This window comes from Engraulis encrasicolus, chromosome 8 (genome assembly GCF_034702125.1).
Source record: "Engraulis encrasicolus isolate BLACKSEA-1 chromosome 8, IST_EnEncr_1.0, whole genome shotgun sequence".
NCBI classification, from domain to species: Eukaryota; Metazoa; Chordata; class Actinopteri; order Clupeiformes; family Engraulidae; genus Engraulis; species Engraulis encrasicolus.
The window spans coordinates 5,865,499-5,886,345 of record NC_085864.1 but is presented as its reverse complement, the minus strand read 5'-3'; the positions used below and the strand labels follow the sequence as shown (position 1 = coordinate 5,886,345).

Below are 20,847 nucleotides of genomic sequence, written 5' to 3'. Positions count from 1 at the left end.
CACACACTCATGCACACGCAGACACACACCTGTGCTGGACAGGATCCAGTCTGAAAGTAGTCCTCATCGTGTGTGTGTGTGTGTGTGTGTGTGTGTGTGTGTGTGTGTGTGTGTGTGTGTGTGTGTGTGTGTGTGTGTGTGTGTGTGTGTGTGTGTGTGTGTGTGTGTGTGTGTGTGTGTGTGTGTGTGTGTGTGTGTGTGTGTGTGTGTGTGTGTGTGTGTGTGTGTGTGTGTGTGTGTGTGTGTGTGTGTGTGTGTGTACCTGCTTTATGGGCAAGAATATTGTCCTTGGATAGGTGTTTAATTCACAGTGTATTTATTTTTGCGTGTTTGTTTCGTAGCAGTCTGCTTTATGTTATGGGTTGCCATGGAGGAAGGTGCCTAGTTTTGCATTTAGTGATCTCAGTCGGTGATATGACAGTGGGAAGGCTGTTTTCAGTGCATTCTGTTTTGCATTCAAAGCTATTTTTGGGCGCAAGATGTCATCAGAAATTTTACAATGGCAGTAATTAAAGATCAGTTGAACAGAAAAGGGAATGGTAAAAAGCGTCACTCTGTTCATAATTTAGCTACTGTTGAATGTTGAGTAAAAAGTCTTGACTTGAAAAGCACATTTCATAATACAAAGTTTATGGTTTAGTTTATGTATCTTCTTCAGTTTTGCAATGGAAGACGGAGCAGAGAACCTCCTAATGGAGTTTGTTCTGAGAGGACGAGCAAGAGAGATGCGTGCGAGCCTCTGACACTCTCCATTCAGCTCTGCTGAAACCATTTGCCTTTCTTTTTGTTATCTTTTTCAAATTGATTTGTATCGTCTAGAGATCTAGAGCACCTTTTCGCTGTGGCGCTGTCTTTTCTCTCTGCAATTAGCATCTGTGGAAGAGGACCAGCATGAGCTCCTCTCTGAGACAGATGTGGAGGGGGAGGTGACTTGAGGAGTGCTCTGGTTTGAGTCAATAGGATGAGGCCCGATGAAAGCCTGATTGATGACGGGTCTGAAGAAACCTCATCAGGATGCTTCATCAGTCCAGGCCTTGGTAGGGTGGCAGGCGGTTTACTGTGTGTGATGTGCAGTGTCTGTGTTCTTGTGCAATGCAGTATTACAAAGGTACTTCTATGTGTGTTAGGTTTAGCTCTATTAATGCTTAACAACACACTACCTTGTGTGTGAAAGGAGCTCTAGGCTGGTCTACTCTAATGGCAAAGAGGAGGCAGGGGGGCGGCGGCATATCTTGCAAACCCACCAATCAGCTACTCGAGAACTCAAGAACTCTGCAACATGCAGGCTACTGGCATTCCTCAGACCCTTGTTTGAGATGTGCGTGCGTGCGTGTATGCGTGCGTGCGTGCGCGTGCGTGAGAGAGACGGCATTCCCAACTCTCTGTAAGCAGAAAACAAAATCAGTCGGCTTCTTGTGCAACAGTTGGCCAGAATCCCAGAGAACCCTCTGAGGAGAACTAACGGAAGAGGAAACTCACTGGCTCTCTCTCGCTCGCTCGCTCTCTCACTCGCTTGTACTCTCGCTATGACGGTCTGTCTGTTTCTCTCTCTCTTGCCCCCACCCCCACCCTCTCTCCCCTTGTTTCTATTGCACAATTCTCCCATGTTTTCTGTTATTTTCTTTGTTTAACTGTCCCGTCACCCCACCTCAGCCCATCTTTCTCCCTTTCTCACAGACCCACATAGGCTGCTCATTGTATTGCCATGTTGTAGCCATTCGTTGCCCTCCATTGTCCTCTCCCCTTGGTTGGAGTTGCCATGGCTGTACTGTGTGTGTGTGTTTCTGTAGGTCTGTCTTCAGGTCTGGGCAATAAGGCACATGAGCACAATAAATCCATGGTCGTGCGTGTCTGTCTGTCTGTGTGTGTGTGTGTAAGGACTTATGCGCACAATAATTGTGTGTGCTGTTTGCGTGTGTTTGGTCTAGACAATAAGACCTATATGAGTTTGTGCGTGCGCGTGTGCGTGCGTCTGTCTATGTATAATCACAGCTCGGAGGTGTGGAGTGGGCTGGCCGTGACTCCAGGATGGATATGGGGTAGTATGTCTACACTGTCTCTCTCCAGTGAGTTCAGACCGGCATGTACGAGTACCTCATAAGTGGCATGGAGGAGGGTCCTCAAGTGCCCTACATGGTGTGTGTGTTTGGGGTTGAGGTGATTGCCTGCTGCACTGTCATTAGTTATTCATGCGCCACTCTGTGTGTATGTGTGTGGTGTCAAGTGCTAGATGCATGGTAAGGTAGACAATCTATTGCTTTGCGTGTGTGTTTGTGTTCACCTTAAAGTTTGCACTGAAAAGTTTGCGCACGGTCTGACTGTGACAGAAGCTTTTGAACATTTGCATCACTTGGGTAGCACCAAGACACTAATCTGAGTCTTTCAAGTCAAGTCCTTGTCAAAAACACACGTACCAAGTCCAAGTCGTACCGAAGGGGTGTGTGTGTGTGTGTGTGTTGCGTGTGTGTGTTGCGTGCATGTGTTGCGTGTGTTGCGTGTGTGTGTGTTGCGTTGCGTTGCGTTGTCTGGTAGTTGGTGCATCACAACTCTTTGCTGCCTGGTAGTTTGCACCACACGCCTCTGTTGGCTCCTCGTAGTTTGGCCATCTTGAATCTGGAGTATGTTAGCTGATAATTTGTGCATCTTTCGTGTGTGTGTGTGTGTTGGCCGATAGTTTGTGCATCTTAAGCTGGTAATTTGTGCATCTCGACTCTGTGTTGGCTGAAGTTCCTGTGGGCACTGATGGTTGTCTCCATGTGGTTTGTGCATTGTGTGCTTAGTAGAAGTGTATATTGGAGATGAGAGCTGCTAATGCACAATAGAGTGTTGAAAGACCCCAACCCCTGACCCCAGTTTTTTTTTTCTTTATCTAAAGCAGCTGCATTGAGTCACATCTTAAGCGTCTTTAAGTGTCATGAAAAGCACTATTCAAAGCATATCTTATTAATCTCATTTTTATTGATTGTGTGTGTGTTTTGTGTCCTTTCCAGAGCCCCAGCCTCGAGGGAAACCAGCTTCATTGAAAAGATGAAGAAAACGGTGAGTCTGACTTCAACTGCACACACACACACACACACACACACACACACACACACACACACACACGTTGAGGGATGTGTGTATAATGAGTTGCATGTTTTCTAGAACCGTAGGGCTTTCGGTAAACACACTCAACAGTCACCACACACACCGAGGGAGAGAGACGTGCCTGAGTCTGTAGTGCGCTCTTCCATGAGCAGAGCAAAGCAGGATAAAATCCTTTGTAGAAGTTTTAATCTATTGATTCCAGAATTGGAAATGTGTTGGTATGAGAGAGAGTATGTGCGTGTGCGTGCGCGTGCGTGTGTGCTTGTGCACGATCATGTTGCAAGGGCTTCTAGTAACTATGACTGTGTTGTAATCGGTACATAAGTCAGTGTTTTTTTTTGTTCCCCATTTCCAGGGAACAATGCATATATTTCCTGGCTTTGTGGGCTCAGTGTCTGATTTCACTGATGATCAGGCTTGGCAGAATTTGCAAGAGTAAAAACTTAAGTCATGAGGTTATTCCAATGGGAGTAAATATATATGTACTGCATCTCAGTGGGTTATTTGTATTACTCTCATTACATAAAGTGCCTGTTTTAGGCTCAGGATTTTCTTCCATTATCAGACATGTGTGTTCATGTTTAGAACTTGGTCGTCTCTGTTGTCCATGGGAGGACTGCCAAGTATGTGTCAGGATTTTAAAGTCCTTTATTGCTTAAGCTGACAGACATATCAACATGAACACACTGGCCATGTGCGTGCGTCTATCTGTGTTAATTTCTCTGCTGCTACCGTGTGGGTGTGTGTGCGTGCGTGCGCTCGTCCCCATAGGGTCATAGCATTGTGGTTTTGTACTGGTCTCAGGGTGTGCGTGTGTGTGATGTTACTCATCCCTCCGTCTCTTTTTTGTCTCGTCTCGTCACGTAGGGTCGTAACATTGTGGTGTTCTACGGATCCCAGACTGGCACAGCGGAGGAGTTTTCCAACCGTCTCTCCAAAGACGCCCAGCGATACGGCATGAAGGGCATGGCAGCCGACCCAGAGGAGTATGACATGGTATGCACATGCACGCGCACACGCGCGCACACATACACGCATGCATGCGCTACGGCAGTGGTTCTTAACCTTTTTTTCCTTCACCCCCTTAGCTGTGCCGAAGACAAGCCGTGCACCCCCAACACAAACTTCTACATGTGTATATGCACTAAAAAGTGATAAATGAGTGATTAATTACAATGATTCCCGCTTGAGATGAATCAATACCTGAATGACTTTAAATGGGGACTAAAACTTGTTTCATTTGGACTTAATTTGGCCTAATTATAATGTTTGCAAGTATAATTTTGGTCACAACCTCAACACAAACAAAAGTTCCGCGCACCCCCTGGAATCTCTGGCGCACCCCCAGGGGTTGCCCCACTTGCCCGCACCCCAGGTTAAGGACCACTGCGCTACGGCATGGAGCAGATGGCACTTGTGCAACACACACACACACACACACACGCACACACCTGTGCTACGCCATGAAGGGGCTGGCAGCGGCCACACACAAACACACGCAGAGCTACCAGTAGAGACATGTTGTCCCACACGGGACCACAACCTAAGTTCTCCCAACTCAACACATCAGCTCAACGGCATTCAACTCGTTTAAGATGAGAGTTGCGCTTTAATGAATTCCATTCAGGGTGTAGAGGACAAGAGTTACGCTATAATGAATTCCAGCAGCCTTGCTGCATTTTGCCTTGCCCTGCTCAGCTGTTAATGAGTGCATGTGTCTGTATGTGCGTGTGGTTGTGTGTGTGTGTCCGTGCTTGCATGCCCGTGCGTGTCTGCGTGTGTGCGCGTGCGTGTGTGTGCAGGCAGAGCTGTCTCGTCTGTGTGAGATCGAGAACTCGTTGGCCATATTCTGTTTGGCAACATACGGCGAGGGAGACCCCACTGACAACGCCCAGGACTTCTACGATTGGCTACAGGAGGGAGAGGCGGAGCTCGACGGACTCAACTTCGCCGTGAGTAGCACTTCCTGTTTGCCAGCACCTCATTTCCTGTTTCCTGTTGTTTAAGTGAGATTAGCCTGCACTGGATCTCACACATACAGTGATAATAATAGCCATTTGATCCCTTGCTGATTTTGTTGATTTTTTCCCCCTAATAAAGACATGATTTGTCTATCATTTTAATAGTTGGTGTATTCTAACATGGAGAGACGGACAAAATCAGCAAGGGATGAAATGCTTACCGTATTACTCTTACAGTAGAGGTAGAACATTGGACTAGAGGTGACATTGTAATTTGCGTCAGCACTGGAAAACGGCAAGTGCAGCCTCCATCTTCTGTAGTTAGACCTGTGCTCTTCAGTCAGTGCAAATGAATGGAGAACACGCCCACCTCTGTAAAAAAAGAAACTGCCTAAACCTGAGAATATGAAGTGACACGTGAATCAAGGACCAGATTTGAAATATCAAGCTAATTATCTACTTGGATCATATGAGTCTATAAAATACATTTTAAAATCATTTAGATAGGTACATATTTCACAGCATATTACTATTGTCCTTGTATAGTGTGTCGATGGACATTTACACATTACTAAGCCATTTTATGACACAGGTGCGCTCCCTCTCCATTGATTTACATTGCTCAGGTCTACCTTCAAATAATGGCTGCCATGATTGGCATGAATAAGGGGGCTGTGTCACCTGTCGGTGGGCCCTCCTGCAACAAGCAAAACACTCTGATCTACATCATGCCATGATTTTCTTAGTCACTCTTCTGCAGAATACATGTGAAAATCATGTGATTTTGCCGAATGATATTCGGAATGTGCATGTCACAAACTGTGATGTGATTTTGTTCGGTGGTGCTCTGGGTCAATATTTGCCAACTTGATTTTTGCTGTGTCATGCTGTGGGTATACACTCATAGCAATGTGATTCATGCTTTGCATGGGAGAATAGACTGTGAAATCATTGTGAGGTCATGAGTCATGTGAATCTGAGCGTCACATTGGGGAAGTGGGTCTCTGATAACACATGTCAATGGGATGTGATTTTTGTTTAGTCATTGTCTGTGTTAATGCACATCAATATGGGCATCATCAATGGAGCAGCTTTGGCCTAATGGTTAGCGAGGTGGTCTGAAGATAAGAGGGTTGCAGGTTCGAATCCGACCCATGGCTGAAGTTTGCCTGATTATCATAGACTTGCAATCGCGATTCGCCAAAGGTGTTGCGTCACTAGGAAGGCGCAGCCTGGCTAGGCAGAAGTGCCCTTTAGCAAGGCACCGAAGGCCACATTGCTCCAGGGACTATAAAATGACTGTTTTTAATGTACTGTACTGAATAATTCTCTGCGTGAATAGACAGTTGACTGTGTGATTTGCAGAGTCATAGTGAATCTGTGTGAATAGGGAGCATTTCTGTGGGTCAGATGAGGCCGTGCCTGAGAACTGCTGTGTCACTCTGATGGGCTTTGACAGTCAGGATATGAGTTGGCTTATCTCAGCAAGTCTGGCTGCTCTCATTTCCCATTTAGGCACTACTTCCCATTCTAAGCACCTAGGAACGGATTATGATTCCATGGGCCCCTGAGACAGACAAGATGAAAGCCCCCCCTCAATCCGTGTTGCTAGTTTACAAAACAATTCAGGCATTCAGGCCAGGTGTGAGAGTCTGTTGTTGGGGGTTTAGTGGTTGTTCCCGGACAAAAACGGAAAATTCAGTGTGATTTTGATGCAATATGAGAATGGACATATAGAGGCTTGGGCTTCAGGGCCCCCTTGGCTCTTGGGCCCCTGGGCCTGGACCCGGTAGGCCCGTGCAGTAATCTGTCCCTGTAACCACCGTGAGAACTGATTTTATTTCCCCTGGACAGATCATTACTTAATTTACTTTAACTTCATTAAAAACTGGGACCGATGGCAACGCTAGGTATTGCATTATGCGGAAATGTGTAATGATGTTAACAGCTGCCCTCTTCTCAGCTTCTGTGGAATAGACGGAGAGCTCCTTGAGAATGAATTCTAGTTCTCTGTCCTTTTCAATGTCCAATGATGTGCAACAGTTGATACACTGTGTTTTACTCTTTAATCCCTCTCTTATCTGTTAACCCAACCAACGAGTTCAATTTACTGTTGGTGTTATAATGAGTACATAATGTTAAGCACATGTTGTGACACTGGAGATGCCATTGCCGTGTGTATGCTGGTGTTTCGGCTGGCCACTAAGAAATATGAATGCAGGTGTGTCTGGGCCTTTGGTCTGGGCAATAAAATAGAAAAGGTATACGCGTGCGTGCCAGAGTCTTTGGCGTGGGCAATTAAATGGATTAACACTACAACCCTGTGTCTGTGTCTGTGTCTGTGTGTGTTTCTAGGTGTTCGGCCTGGGTAATAAGACGTATGAGCACTACAATGCGATGGGGAAGTACGTGGACAAGCGGCTGGAGGAGTTGGGAGGCAAGAGAGTGTTTGACCTTGGCATGGGAGACGATGACGCAAAGTGAGTACCGTGTGTCCGTGCCTTTTTGGCATTGGAGATGACTATGTGAGTGCTAGTGGCCTACAAGCCAATCGGACTCTAGCACAGTTGGGCGTTAGCCAATCTGAGAGGAGAGCCTTATGCTGTCTGTGCTCGCTAGTCTAGCTGTTTGGAATAAAGCTCATTATTTAGTTACATTATGATATCCATGTTGCAGAATGCTCTCTGCATAACAACCTGTCTGTCTGTCTGTCTGTCTGTCTCTCTCTCTCTCTCTGTCTGTCTGTCTGTCTGTCTGTCTGTCTGTCTGTCTGTCTCTCTCTCTCTCTCTCTCTCTCTCTCTCTCTCTCTCTGTCTGTCTGTCTGTCTCTCTGTCTCTCTCTCTCTCTCTCTCTCTCTCTCTCTCTCTCTCTCTCTCTCTCTCTCTCTCTCTCTCTCTCTCTCTCTCTCTCTCTCTCTCTCTCTCTCTCTCTCTCTCTCTCTCTCTCTCTGTCTCTCTCTCTCTCCAGTCTGGAGGAGGACTTTGTGTCGTGGAGAGAGCAGTTCTGGCCGGCCATCTGTGAACACTTTGGAGTTGAGGCCACCGGAGAGGAGTCCAGGTGACACACACACACACACACACTTCCCTGTCCATCAAAACAATCCCAGACCCTTGTGATGTGCACAAATGTTCCCTTTTCAGTGGCTGTTGAATTTCCCCAAACCGCACACGCACCATGTTGACCCTGCCTTTGTTCTCCTCCTTTCCTGTTGCAGTATCCGTCAGTATGAGCTGAAGGTGGAGGAGGATGTGAACATGAATAAGGTCTACACCGGCGAGATTGGACGCCTCAAGAGCTTCGAGAACCAGAAACCGTAAGTTCCATCTACCCAAGCCTCAAGACTTTTGAGAATCAGAAACCTTGCATTCCATGTACACAAGCTTCAAGAACGAGCTTCTAGACTGGGTGTTCCATGATCAATGTACCCAAGCTTTGAAAACAATATTCTTGAACCAGAAAGCAGGGGTTCCATGTTCCGTGCCAACAAGCTCCAAAAGCTCTGATTCAAAAGAAGCATTATCCCTGCAAGTTGAAAACACACTAAAGGGATGTTCTATGTTAAAGTTGAGAAGTCCACTGATGTGAGTTTTTGTTTTTATTGCCTGTGTTGCCTCTTTTGTATGTGTACCTGTGTGTGAGTGTGCAGTAATCTGCAAATCTAATCACTAACTAATCAAAATCTGATCATGAAAAGCACCTCATCATAATTAGACTAGATTAAGTATGTTCTCCAGAGTAACTTCCAGAGCTTTTCTCTCACTGCTTTTGCCACTCTAGGTGAGAGGTGAGGTGCTTTTCACATCAGATTTTACTACACACTCACACGCACTTAAACATACAAAAGAGGCAACACAGGCAACATTAAAAAAAAACTTCATATGAGAGTCAAAATCGAAGTTTACACATGCTCTACTTTTCCTCACACATCCACTGCATGTGCAAGCATTTTATCGGCATATACGAGGAGAATAGTATTATATGTTTAAACTTTTTTTTTTTTTTTAATTATATCGCAGCCCAGACCAGTACAGCTGCACTGGCACCAGTTCAGTTGGCAGACCCAGCAGCAATGAGCCATGACCTGACTCACATGCGGTGCTGTTATCTCTTTAATGTGAAGATAAGGGAAGGGATGTGTGATGCCATCTCTTAAATGAAGAGATGAGGGAGAGGAGGAAGGGAAGTAGATCTGCGTACCTTTCGCCTTGTTTCCAATGGCAAGCATTCACTGGCACAACACTGGTGGGTGGTGAGCCTTTGTACTGACCTTGATTCCAGTGAGTCTTATGAGTCACAATCTGAAGGTTTCACAACGTGAAGGTGCAAATTTGTGTTTCTCATGAGGTGTGAAGTCATGAGGATTATGAAATAATGGGTACTACAGTATATAACTCAGCCCCACCCTGGTCACCTGTTCAAGGCCAGGTTTATTTATATTACCCCAGCATGAAGTGCGCGCATATCTACAAATGGTTATCACAAGTCCTGGATATAGATACATGTATGGGAAAGAAAACCTATAAATCAAAGCTGCCCAATTTGTGGCCTGTGGACCCAGGTTTTTTTTTTGCCCTCCACCTTTTTACTCATTTTTATCTGCTAGTTGGGTATGTCTGTTATTAGTACTTATGTCTGTATGTCTGTTATTAGTACTGGTGTTTGAGGAACTACGGCTCATCTGAACATCTTATGTAATCTAAACATGACACATTTTCATCAGATTTAGACATATTCACTTTCGGCTCACTGTATGGAAGAAATTGGGCACCCCTGATATAGAGTATATCCACACATTGTATTGCACCAGCATTGAGATTCATTTCAGATTAATCAAATCACTGAAAGTGACCCACAGTGTCTGCTTTTATTTAGTCAACAGGCGACTACACAGTGATGAGTCATACAGTGGGCCTTTTTCACGTGACTTCACACACCTTCAATTCAATGCATTCGAGGGCAGGTATAAGTTGCATGAGAGAGAATAATGGAGAGACTGCTTTGTCGTACAGCAGTAGGGGTGTGCATTGGTGGGATCAAGCGCGGTAGACTGCACTTTAAATGGATTAATTCAAAGGAGTCGGTCTGGTTTTCCAGGTTTTACGTGTTGTTTAACAGTTGCCTTTAGGTCTGCCTGACATGGCTCTGGAAACACCACATGATCACAGATAGGGCTGAATAGAAAATGAAGTGAAAGATGGCCATCATGGCTATGGGAACCAAACGATAAGCATCACATTCTGACCCTTATGTCCAGGAACAACTAAAGCAAAAAAGGCATGTGATGGTAAACCGTGTGTGTGTCTGTGTGTGTTCTACAGGCCATTCGATGCCAAGAACCCCTTCCTAGCCCCGGTGACAGTGAACCGTAAGCTGAATAAGGGCGGCGACCGCCACCTTATGCATGTGGAGCTGGACATCAGTGGATCCAAGATCAGGTACAGTAGCAACACCAGGGTTACCTCACAGGAGACATCTTAGACCCACAGGTAGAGTAGCGAAACACCTGGCTTACCTGCACTGACTCCACAAAATCTGCACTGGCCTGCATTCAGTATGGGAATAGGACAAGTGTGGCTGGGTTAACCCAACAGGTATAGATAGCTGGTCAGTTGGTGGCTCATGCTCCTGGAGCTGGATCCAAGATCAGGTAGTGTAGTGAAACACCTGGATTACTTCACAGCTAGACTAGAGACAGCTGGGTTAGGCCCACTGGTAAAATCTCAACACCTGGGCCAGCATCATAGATACATCAGTGCTACACCTGGGTTAGACCCACTGTTTGAATATCGCAACATTACTGTTGACTTGCATTAGCCCCACTTGTGTAGGAATAGAACCTGTATGCCTGTTGTTAGCCTTACTTCACATCCAGACCAGAAGCAACTAGAGTTACCTCAGCAACACAATTCATCATCATTGCTCTGTTGGTGGTTGGTTTTGCACTTTGCTTGGTGTGTTTAGTGGTGGTCATGCTCAATATCTTTTTTTATTGCCCATCTGTCTATCTCCCTCTGTCTCCATCTCCTCTCTCTCTCTCTTTCTCTCTTTCTCTCTCTCTCTCTCTCTCTCTCTCTCTCTCTCTCTCTCTCTCTCTCTCTCTCTCTCTCTCTCTCTCTCTCTCTCTCTCTCCTGCTCTAGGTATGAGTCAGGTGACCACGTGGCTGTGTATCCGACCAATGATACGTCCATCGTCAGCAAGCTGGGCGATCTCCTTGGAGTGGACCTCGACACTGTTATCTCCCTCAACAACCTTGATGGTACACGCGCACACACACACACGCACGCTCCAGTAACCTTGCCTAATGTGTTGGTGTAATATCCGTTGCAGCGATGGGTGACATCATGTGAGGGTCTGTAGCCTGTCCACAAAGAAATTAGACGTTCACACACACACACACACACTCACGCTCTCACACACATACACAGATTCACAGTCTTCTGCATACACCAACATTTCTAACCTTGCCTGGCATGTTTGGGTGACCTCCTGTGAAGGCCTTTCCACAGGCACAAACACACACCACACACACCACTGTGACCTTCCCGGATGTGTTTGAGTGATGTGTGGTCAAGGCTTATCTTCACAGGTCAGTTTGGTGTTTGTTTGGCTTTAGTGTCTTTGTCTCTGAGTGAGTGAAGGACTGACTCATCAATACTAACACTCTCACACACACACACACAATCTACACAATGCGTTTTTCTAGAGCAGTCCAATAAGGAACATTTACTGTCTATGGTCCCAGCCTCATAAAGGCCCAAACGAGGAATCACTCCGTCCTTTGATCCTACGTCCTATTGTATGACACTCACACACTACCTGGACAACAGCATGCACGTACACTCACACAGGCACACACACACTCAAGCATGTACACACACATACATACGCACACACACATACGTGCTCATGCACATACACATGCACACGCACACATACACGCACTCACTAATACACACACATTGCTGTGTTTTTCTGTCTTGCAGAGGAATCTAACAAAAAGCACCCGTTCCCATGCCCTACGTCCTACCGCACGGCGCTCACACACTATCTGGACATCACACACCCCCCGCGCACCAACGTGCTGTATGAACTGGCCCAGTACGCCAGCGACCCCAAAGACCAGGAAAACATGCGCAAGATGGCCTCATCCTCACCCGAGGGCAAGGTAAGGGTGGTTTAGTGTTTAGTGTTTAGTGTGTAGTGTGTCTGTGTCTGTGTCTGTGTGTGACCGCATGTTTGAGAGTCGCGTATTTCGCCTTGAGTCATTCCTGGTAGTCACACAGTCCACCTGACTGACTATCCGATTTGGATGCCCCCTTGTGGTCATTCAAAGGCATTACAGGACTGTGGAGTCTGTGCATTCAATGTTCCATCATTCAGCTCAGTCGATGGTTCTCTGCGTATGAGTTGTGAGCTGAATTATTACCACCCATCTGAAAGCAATGAAGTTTCCCTGCGGTCAGTGTAGACAGAGCAACTTTTAGAGGGCTTCTCCCCATTCAAAATTCTGATTGCAAATGAGAAAAGGACTTGTGAATTGTGCTTTTGTGAGATATTTATTAAAACTTTGATACATCAAGGACATTTTGCCCCGAATGAGGGAGGCACACATAAGGCTTGTGTGAAAAAAAAATGTGTAAAATTAACATCAGAAGTCAGAGTCTAGAACTTCAGCAACAGACTTTTGGACCTAGTCCAATCTCAATGTCTCCAGTAGGAAGCGTGTGGCAGGTTTTCCGGTGTTATATGGCGGCTTGCATAAGATGTGCACTACCGCCATCTACAGCGCTAAGGTAACTCATTTATTCTCAAACTAAAGTCTAAAGAGCGTTTGCCTGACGTCAAAGATCCCAGAAAAGTACAGGCTGGATTCATCTCTACTTCTTCCAATTTATCTGGTCTATACATGGTGTACTGCAGATTCGGTTTGTTTTCCTCTGAGTGTTGCCACGTGTGTCCTCTACTCTCTGTGCAGTGTGGCAGTCACTGTAAATGATCTTTGACCTTTGCCCTGTGTGGTAGGTGTTGCACCTCTGTGATACAGACTACCAGTTGTAGTTAGTTGTAGGTGTAGCCACAGGTCTAATAGACCCCTTTACTGTTTGTACACAGATGTGATGTAATTGGGCTGCACACACATCGTTGGAGCGAAATCGGCAATGTACCGCACATTTGTAAAGGAACTAAGCTTGCGTTTTTTTAGGTATAAGAAAATGGATGCTCACGAAGTGTTCTTTTCAGGATCTCTATTTTTACAAACGTACTTACTTTAGGACGGCAGGTCTTCTTTCTTTAGGGACTGCAGCACTGTCTGGTTGTGTGTGTGTGTGTGTGTGTGTTTGAGTCATCAATGCTCGCGCAGTCTGTGATGACATGACTTCTAAACGAGTCAATAGATCCACATAAACAGAAGGCCTGCTTGGTTTGGAATGACTGTTAGTCATTGAAATAATGTAAGCAGTAATGTGTAAATCACGTGTGTTTTGTGATCGGCCCACCTTTCTACGGTGCTTGGCAGTTGTCGGTGTCATGATCTTCTCCCTGTAACTGTTTTGACCTTTGAGCCCATGTTGTACAATGCCAAAGCTCTGACCTCGCCCTGTCTGGTTGACACTGTAAATGAACTTGCCCCTGTGTTTAACAACACTGTAAATGACCTTCTTTGTACCATGTCTATTGCTTTCTTTATATTTAGTTCAAATGGACAACTGAAAAGAATATATCAAAATGAAAATATCAAGTTTGATAAATGACCTAGTGTTGTAAGCGCTATGAAAAATGAATGACTTTTTTGACCTTGTGTTGTAGGTGATGTAAATGACCTATTGACCTTGTGTTGTAGGCTCTGTACCAGAGCTTTGTGCTGGACCCCTCCAGGAACATCCTGGCTATCCTGGAGGACATGCCCTCCCTCAAGCCCCCCGCGGACCACCTGTGTGAGCTCCTGCCCCGACTACAGGCCCGATACTACTCCATAGCCTCATCCTCTAAGGTAACTAGACATACACACACAGACACACACAGACACACACAGACACACACAGACACACACAGACACACACAGACACACACAGACACACACAGACACACACAGACACACACAGACACACACAGACACACACAGACACACACAGACACACACACACACACACACACACACACACACACACGCATTACAGGCCCGATACTACTCTATGGGGCACCTAAGTCGCGCCCTTCTACTTCCGAGCTGTGGGGCTGAATCTCTCAAAATTTTGAATGGGAGTAAATGGAGCGAGTCAAGCTAAATCCTCATCCCGTTTGGCATGTGCTCCGGATTTAACATATGATGGCAGTGTATTTTTAAGGTTTGGATTTGCAACGTAAGACCCCTCATTTTCGACACGCAAGAAAGGTTATTTTAGCTTTTGTGCAAAACTTTGTTACTACAACGTGTGCCTCGCATATTTGACGTGAACCGAGGCACAGCCAACCCTACCGCTGCACCGCGGCTGAATTGTCTGCACGTCGGACATGCAATGTCTGTTGTGTAGTCCAAATAATGACATTTTTTTGCACGCACACAACTCAAAAATCGCTTGCCAAGTGAAGTCAACAAGCACACCATTGGTTGTTATTAATTCTGAGGCACAGCGTATGTGTGATCGATTGCGAATTTGAAGTGGAAAATAGCTTTGATCAGTCCATTACAGCCCAGTCAAAAGTTTTTGCGTTGCCAGCCCCATGAGCCGCCCGGAAGGGGTGGAGACTTCGGTGCCTCATAGCATCATGCTAAGGTGACTACATAATTAACCCCTTCTATTTGAACAGGTGCACCCCAACAGCATCCACATCTGCTGCGTGGTGGTGGAGTACCAGACGAGCACGGGCCGCACCAATAAGGGCGTGGCCACCAACTGGCTGAAGGGGAAACTTCCTGTGGACAACGGCCACAAGGCATCGGTGCCCATGTACGTGCGCAAGTCCCAGTTCCGGCTGCCCTTCAAGCCCACCAACCCCGTCATCATGGTCGGGCCGGGCACCGGCATCGCACCCTTCATGGGCTTCATACAGGAGAGGGGCTGGCTCAAGGAGCAAGGTAGACACACACACACACACACACTCACACACTTATACATCTTTCTCACACACACACACACACACACACACACACACACACACACACACACACACACACACACACACACACACACACACACACACACACACAGAGCTTATATGTTTGTTTTGTACTGTTCTCCATATAATGTAAGAATCAGGTGACTCATTCAGTGGAGCTAGGTTTTGTACCTCTAATAACTGTGTGTGTGCATGTGCGTGTGCAGGTAAGGAGGTGGGTGAGACGGTGTTGTACTTCGGCTGCCGCCACAAGGCTGAGGATTACCTGTACGAGGAGGAGCTGACAGAGTTCAATAACAGCGGAGTGCTCACACATCTGCACGTGGCCTTCTCACGAGACCAGGAACAAAAGGTACAGCAGTCTTAATCTTAATCTAAACACTAGACTACACTGGAGTCCTCACACAGCTATAAATTGCCTTCTCACGAGACCAGGTACAGAAAGTACAGTCGGGAGTCGGGACTACACTTAAACACTGTGACACTGAGGCTACACCCGGCTACATGTTGCCATCTCATGAGACCAGGTGTAGGAGTCTTCGTCTTGATCTTAATCTATGTTTTAGTATTAGTCTTAATCTTAGTCTAAATCTCAACACTTAATATCAGGGCTACAGTTGAGGCTGAGTCCTCATCCAGCTCCACGTTTCCTTCTCACAAGACCAAGTACAGAGGGAACACGAGGGACTAGAGTTGGAGTTAGTCTTAGTCTTAGTCTTAGTCTTAACACTATTGAACTAGGAGTCCTCCCCCACATGCATGCAGCCTTCTCACGAGACCAGGTACTGGCAGTACACTAGTCTGGAGTTCTAGGATCATGGTCCTTCATAGGTCAGGCCCAGAAGCCCTCTTTGTGGTATTATTGGCGAATCTGGGCAGCATAATCAGTCGTTTGTGCGACACTTTTGTATGCGTGCACATGCATGCATGGATGCATGGTTTCTCATCCTGTGTGTGTGTGTGTTGTGTGTGTGTGTTGTGTGTGTGTGTTGTGTGTGTGTGTTGTGTGTGTGTGTTGTGTGTGTGTCTGTGCTGTTTGTGTGTGTGTGTGTGTCCTGTGCTGTGTGTTCCCTCCCAGGTGTATGTGCAGCACCTGCTGAAGAATAACAGGGAGGAGATCTGGAAACAGGTCCACACCAACAGCGCACACATCTACATTTGTGGGTAAGTGTTTTGCTGAAGCATATACAGTTCGCAAGCAACCTGGAAGCATGTAGTGTTTTCTTGTCATCATTTAACGCCATGATGAGTGAAAACACACGAGTCTGTGAAAAAACGTCAGTAGCAAAACCCCACATTCCACAGAGGAGGTTCCAAATTCACTGTAGGGATGACTGACTTGATCATGTGGTGTGAATTAACAACATGAGCACTATGTTGCTATCAACATGCAGGAAAACTGGCGGACTACATGAGAGAGATTTGTATCAAGTGTCAGTGAACGTACCCATGGTAACCACAAACCATAGACCATAGACCTGATACAAGCCCAGATAGATATTGTTTTTCCTCTCCTTTTGATCAAACTTAAAGAATGGCAGAATTGTGTTTAGTCCGATTGCCAAATTTCAAAACTTGTCCTCAAGTGGAAGTTTGCTAGGTGGCAAGTCCTTCCGGCAGGAACTCGTTTTAGCTCACGCAAGATTATCAATGTAAATCTAACTTTTGGTTGTTAGACCAAAGTTGTTAAACTCTCGCGAACATACGCATATAATATGTGAACATGCTGTATTAAACACACATCTACATCTACGGTTGACAGGAAACATATTAAAACTAGAGAGTTTGTATATTAACACTTGCTGTTGGCAATGCCCTTTTTTGCTATCATTCAGTTATAGAGCTTTGAATACATTTGATTAGAAGTTGGATTGGTGTCATTTGACATATTTAGGTAACTGATGGCAGACAGAATGGAAGATGGTGCGTGTCTAACAGATAAAAAAATAGGAAAACAGCAGAAATAGGAAGGAAATGCTCATGGTCTGTGATCATAAGGGTTAGACAATCACTGATTGTCTGTGTGATCTCAGTTTAGCAATGGCTTTTATGGGGTAGAGACATAAAAACACGCATACAAAAAGCTGTAACTAACCTGGCCTGTCTAACACGTCGGTCTCTCTATCGCTCTTGCCCTCGCTCTCGCTCTCTTCCTTGCTCTCTCTCTGTATGTTTCTCTGTCCTCTTTTTTCTTTTCTTTCTCCCTCTCTCTCACTCTGCCTTCCTTTCTCTTTCGCTCTCTCTCTCTCTGTCTCTGTATGTCTGTCTTGCTCCTTCTTTCAATCTGTCTCTCTTTCTTTCATCCTCTGTCTCTCTCTCCCTGCCCTCCCTCCCTGCCTCCTGTAGTGATGCGAGGAACATGGCACGTGACGTGCAGAGTGCGTTCCATGAGATGGCGGTGGAGCTGGGGGGCATGACGCACACGCAGGCCGTCGACTACGTCAAGAAGCTGATGACCAAGGGGCGCTACTCGCAGGACGTCTGGAGCTAAACATGCTCATACACACATGGGGACACACACCCAGATACTTAAAGGCATACATACATGCATACATACATACATACATACATACATGCATACATACATACATGCATACATACATACATACATACATACATACATACATACATAAATACATACATATGCAAATACAGATACATATGCAGGCATGTACTGTACATACATGTTCATTTTCTCACACACACAAACTCCTCTCTGACCAACACACACACACACACACACACACACACACACACACACACACACACACACACAGGAGGGGCCTCACACTTCTGCTTCTCAGATTATTTTATTTTTCAAGTTTTTATTTTGTTTTTATACAGTTCATTCCCCACAAATGCGCACCACGAGCAGTCTCTGGTGCGAGCGATAAGCGGTGCTTATTCCCATATCAGGCAGACCAGACCAGACCAGACCAGACTGCACTGTGCCCTTGTACATACCATTGTGAGCTCAAGTGTGCTAAATGTGGAGCATATCTCATGTCCACACACACCAGACGCTTTTTACAGTTTATTGTAGCATTAAACATGTAAAGAAATGTAGAAACATTTATTTTTTTGTGGCGAATTATGGACTTTTGTCATCATATATTGCATAATAATCAGCTGTTTGATGAAATAATGAATGAATGTAGCCTGTAATCTTTATGCATAGTTCCCAGGGGATGATTTTTTGTGTGGAATTCACGTACACTAACTGTTGACGGCCACTAGGTGTCCGCACAGGATGAGTGGCAATTCTAGAATCAGAATCGGAGGCAGTTGTATTCTAGATGCACAGTGAATGGTGGAGGATATTATATGGGGTGTATTTTCTAGATCTAGATGATCTAGAATGAGGGACGAGCAGTGGAAGGCACTCGGTGTGTATGTTCCTGATGTGGCCATTCAGGAACCTTGGATGTGTATGTCAGATAAACGGTTAAAAGTGGATGGTGAAATATGAGAAATGCTGACACAGCACCATGGATCACGTGTCTGGAGTTTTAGAAGACTGCCCCGTCTGCATTGTGACTGCCTGTGGCCTATAAGCCAAGCAAAGTGTGCTCAGTGAGTGCAGTCTCTTGATTAGAATGACATGGTGACGATGGGCAATTCATAGCAGTTCATTCACAACTTGTCTTTTACCTCAGTTTTTTGTGCAAGTAGGTAAACTTTTAAGAAGTGCAACTTTTCAACTCACCACCCATTTCAAATACTTCCTGTTTAAGTGCTAACAAGTACATTCTGATGGAAAGGCCAGCATTTCTGACTATCAGAGTAGCAGTAGAGGAGGATATTGGTATGTTGGTGTGACGGTCACAGGGATCTCCTGTCTCATAATGACAAGTCTGTGAAGTCATTTTAAAAGGTTTCAAACGTCTATGTCTCTAAGTCTGATGCACATATTCCGCCATGTTGTAAACGGTGCTCTCGAAGTGGCCTGTTGTTCCTGATTGATGTCACTGTAGTGAACTGAACATTCCCCTTTATGAGCTTTCCAATGACACAACAGACATGTCCACCAATTTGCTACGCAGAGTACTACACAACAAAGCAATGCGACTCTCGTGTTGGGTAGTGAGCTGCCTTGTGAAGGAGTGGCAATCCTGGCGTGTTCCTGAGTGTATGCAAGTAATGTGTGGTTTGTGTTGGTTTGTCTTTTTCTTTTTCTTTCTTTTGTGACAACAAGAAGAGAAGCAGGGGAGTGTCTGAATGGTTTTAAAAGATGAGCAAGATTAGGTGAGGAGTTGAATGTGGAGCGATACGAAGCGCCTCCTGCATGACTGTCCTGTTTTATACTGATTGTATTTCCCACTACAGTGAGTGGACTTGCGTCTCTGCCGCCTGTCTGTTTCCCTCTCTTGAGATCACTGTAGGCAAAGTCGGCCAGTGCCTTATCATATAGCTTGCCTTCTTTTAATTCGATACTGTACCGTTTCTGGATGTAAACTCATTTTACACCCCTCCTTGAGTTAATTGGTTTTACCTTTCTCGTGTACTTCCAGCCGCATACATCATTAACTCATTAGTAGCTAGATGTATGAGCCCATGAGAACCCATGAGATTCTATGTTGACGCTACGCTAGCTTGAAACTTGATGTAACATCACCACAGAACGGTCTGAAGAACAAGAGAATGGTAACATTCAGTTATTTAGCTCCAGGGGAGGTGTAAAGAGAGCGTATTTCCAGAAATTGTACAGTGTCACTTTAAACTCGTATTCCACAGGAGGTAAAACAAGACTTTGGTGTATTGGTACTGTTGCTCTTATTGTTCTGTCCGCACTATCGACTTTTATATGCAATTTTCATATCTATTAAATGACTAAGGCATGTCTTTCTAAATTAATAAAACTGTGATTAAAATGTTGGTTTCTGTCTGTTATCTGTAAGTGTTTTGTGTTATCGGTCTTTAAAAGTGTCGGTACACACAGTAAAACACACGTGTTAAATGGGGATTCATGTCAATTTATAGGGGTGCTGGGGATGCAGTATGTGGTTTTTTTTTTATATCTGTTTAAGTGTAAACACGATATGTGGATAAAAATAAAAACTTCATTGTGACAGGTGTGTCTTAGCTTCCTAAATGGGATATTTTTACGAATTTCATTGTTTTCTCCATGGAAGCAGGACAACTTGGCTGGGTCTTTTGGAAAGAAATTGTTCTTGTTGCCAGACTGTCCAATCAGTGAATCGGGGGACGAGATGATGGCTCCGTACATACAGGGGATTGGGTAAAATCAGAAGCACATTTCAAACTCCAGCAGAGTTCATCGCCCCCTCCAGTGAGCGTTTCTCAATTTAGACATTATATTCTACATTCTATGGTTCCATCCAGACCATCTTTATAGATGGTGATCATGGAAATCCTGGAATATCATGGAAATTCCATAGAGGTTTTTCCAGTCATATCATGGAATTTGCCTGTACAGTCGGGGAATATTATGGAAATTTGTCAAAAATGTTTATTAGCGTAATAGGCACAACTGGCAATGTATGTTGGTTCACGTGGCGTTCTAAAATTGTGTGAAATTCTAGAAAGCAAAATATTCAAGAGAGTTGGCTGAAAATGGCGACATGAAAAGCTGGTCATCACAAATTGATCCTTTTTTTGGAAATCTGATTACTATGAGTATTTCCTTTTAACAGAAGGTCATGGAAATTGTACTTCAT

At 45.2% G+C, this 20,847-nt stretch overlaps 1 protein-coding gene across 2 annotated transcripts in view; it reads left to right on the top strand.

Moving 5' to 3' along the window:
* The window catches only part of porb (P450 (cytochrome) oxidoreductase b), a 34,400-nt gene extending 14,162 nt beyond the window's left edge, over positions 1-20,238 (top strand). For both annotated transcript variants that reach the window (XM_063204869.1, XM_063204870.1), the window contains 14 exons: positions 2,991-3,039; positions 3,955-4,083; positions 4,890-5,039; positions 7,404-7,528; positions 8,017-8,106; positions 8,264-8,362; positions 10,368-10,484; positions 11,188-11,306; positions 12,034-12,215; positions 13,893-14,042; positions 14,861-15,128; positions 15,376-15,521; positions 16,248-16,333; positions 17,516-20,238. In XM_063204869.1, coding sequence (XP_063060939.1) covers positions 2,991-3,039; positions 3,955-4,083; positions 4,890-5,039; positions 7,404-7,528; positions 8,017-8,106; positions 8,264-8,362; positions 10,368-10,484; positions 11,188-11,306; positions 12,034-12,215; positions 13,893-14,042; positions 14,861-15,128; positions 15,376-15,521; positions 16,248-16,333; positions 17,516-17,660 — 1,855 coding nt within the window. In that variant the 3' untranslated portion in view covers positions 17,661-20,238. The remainder of the gene's footprint in view (positions 1-2,990; positions 3,040-3,954; positions 4,084-4,889; positions 5,040-7,403; positions 7,529-8,016; positions 8,107-8,263; positions 8,363-10,367; positions 10,485-11,187; positions 11,307-12,033; positions 12,216-13,892; positions 14,043-14,860; positions 15,129-15,375; positions 15,522-16,247; positions 16,334-17,515) is intronic.
* The last annotated feature ends 609 nt before the right edge of the window (positions 20,239-20,847 follow it).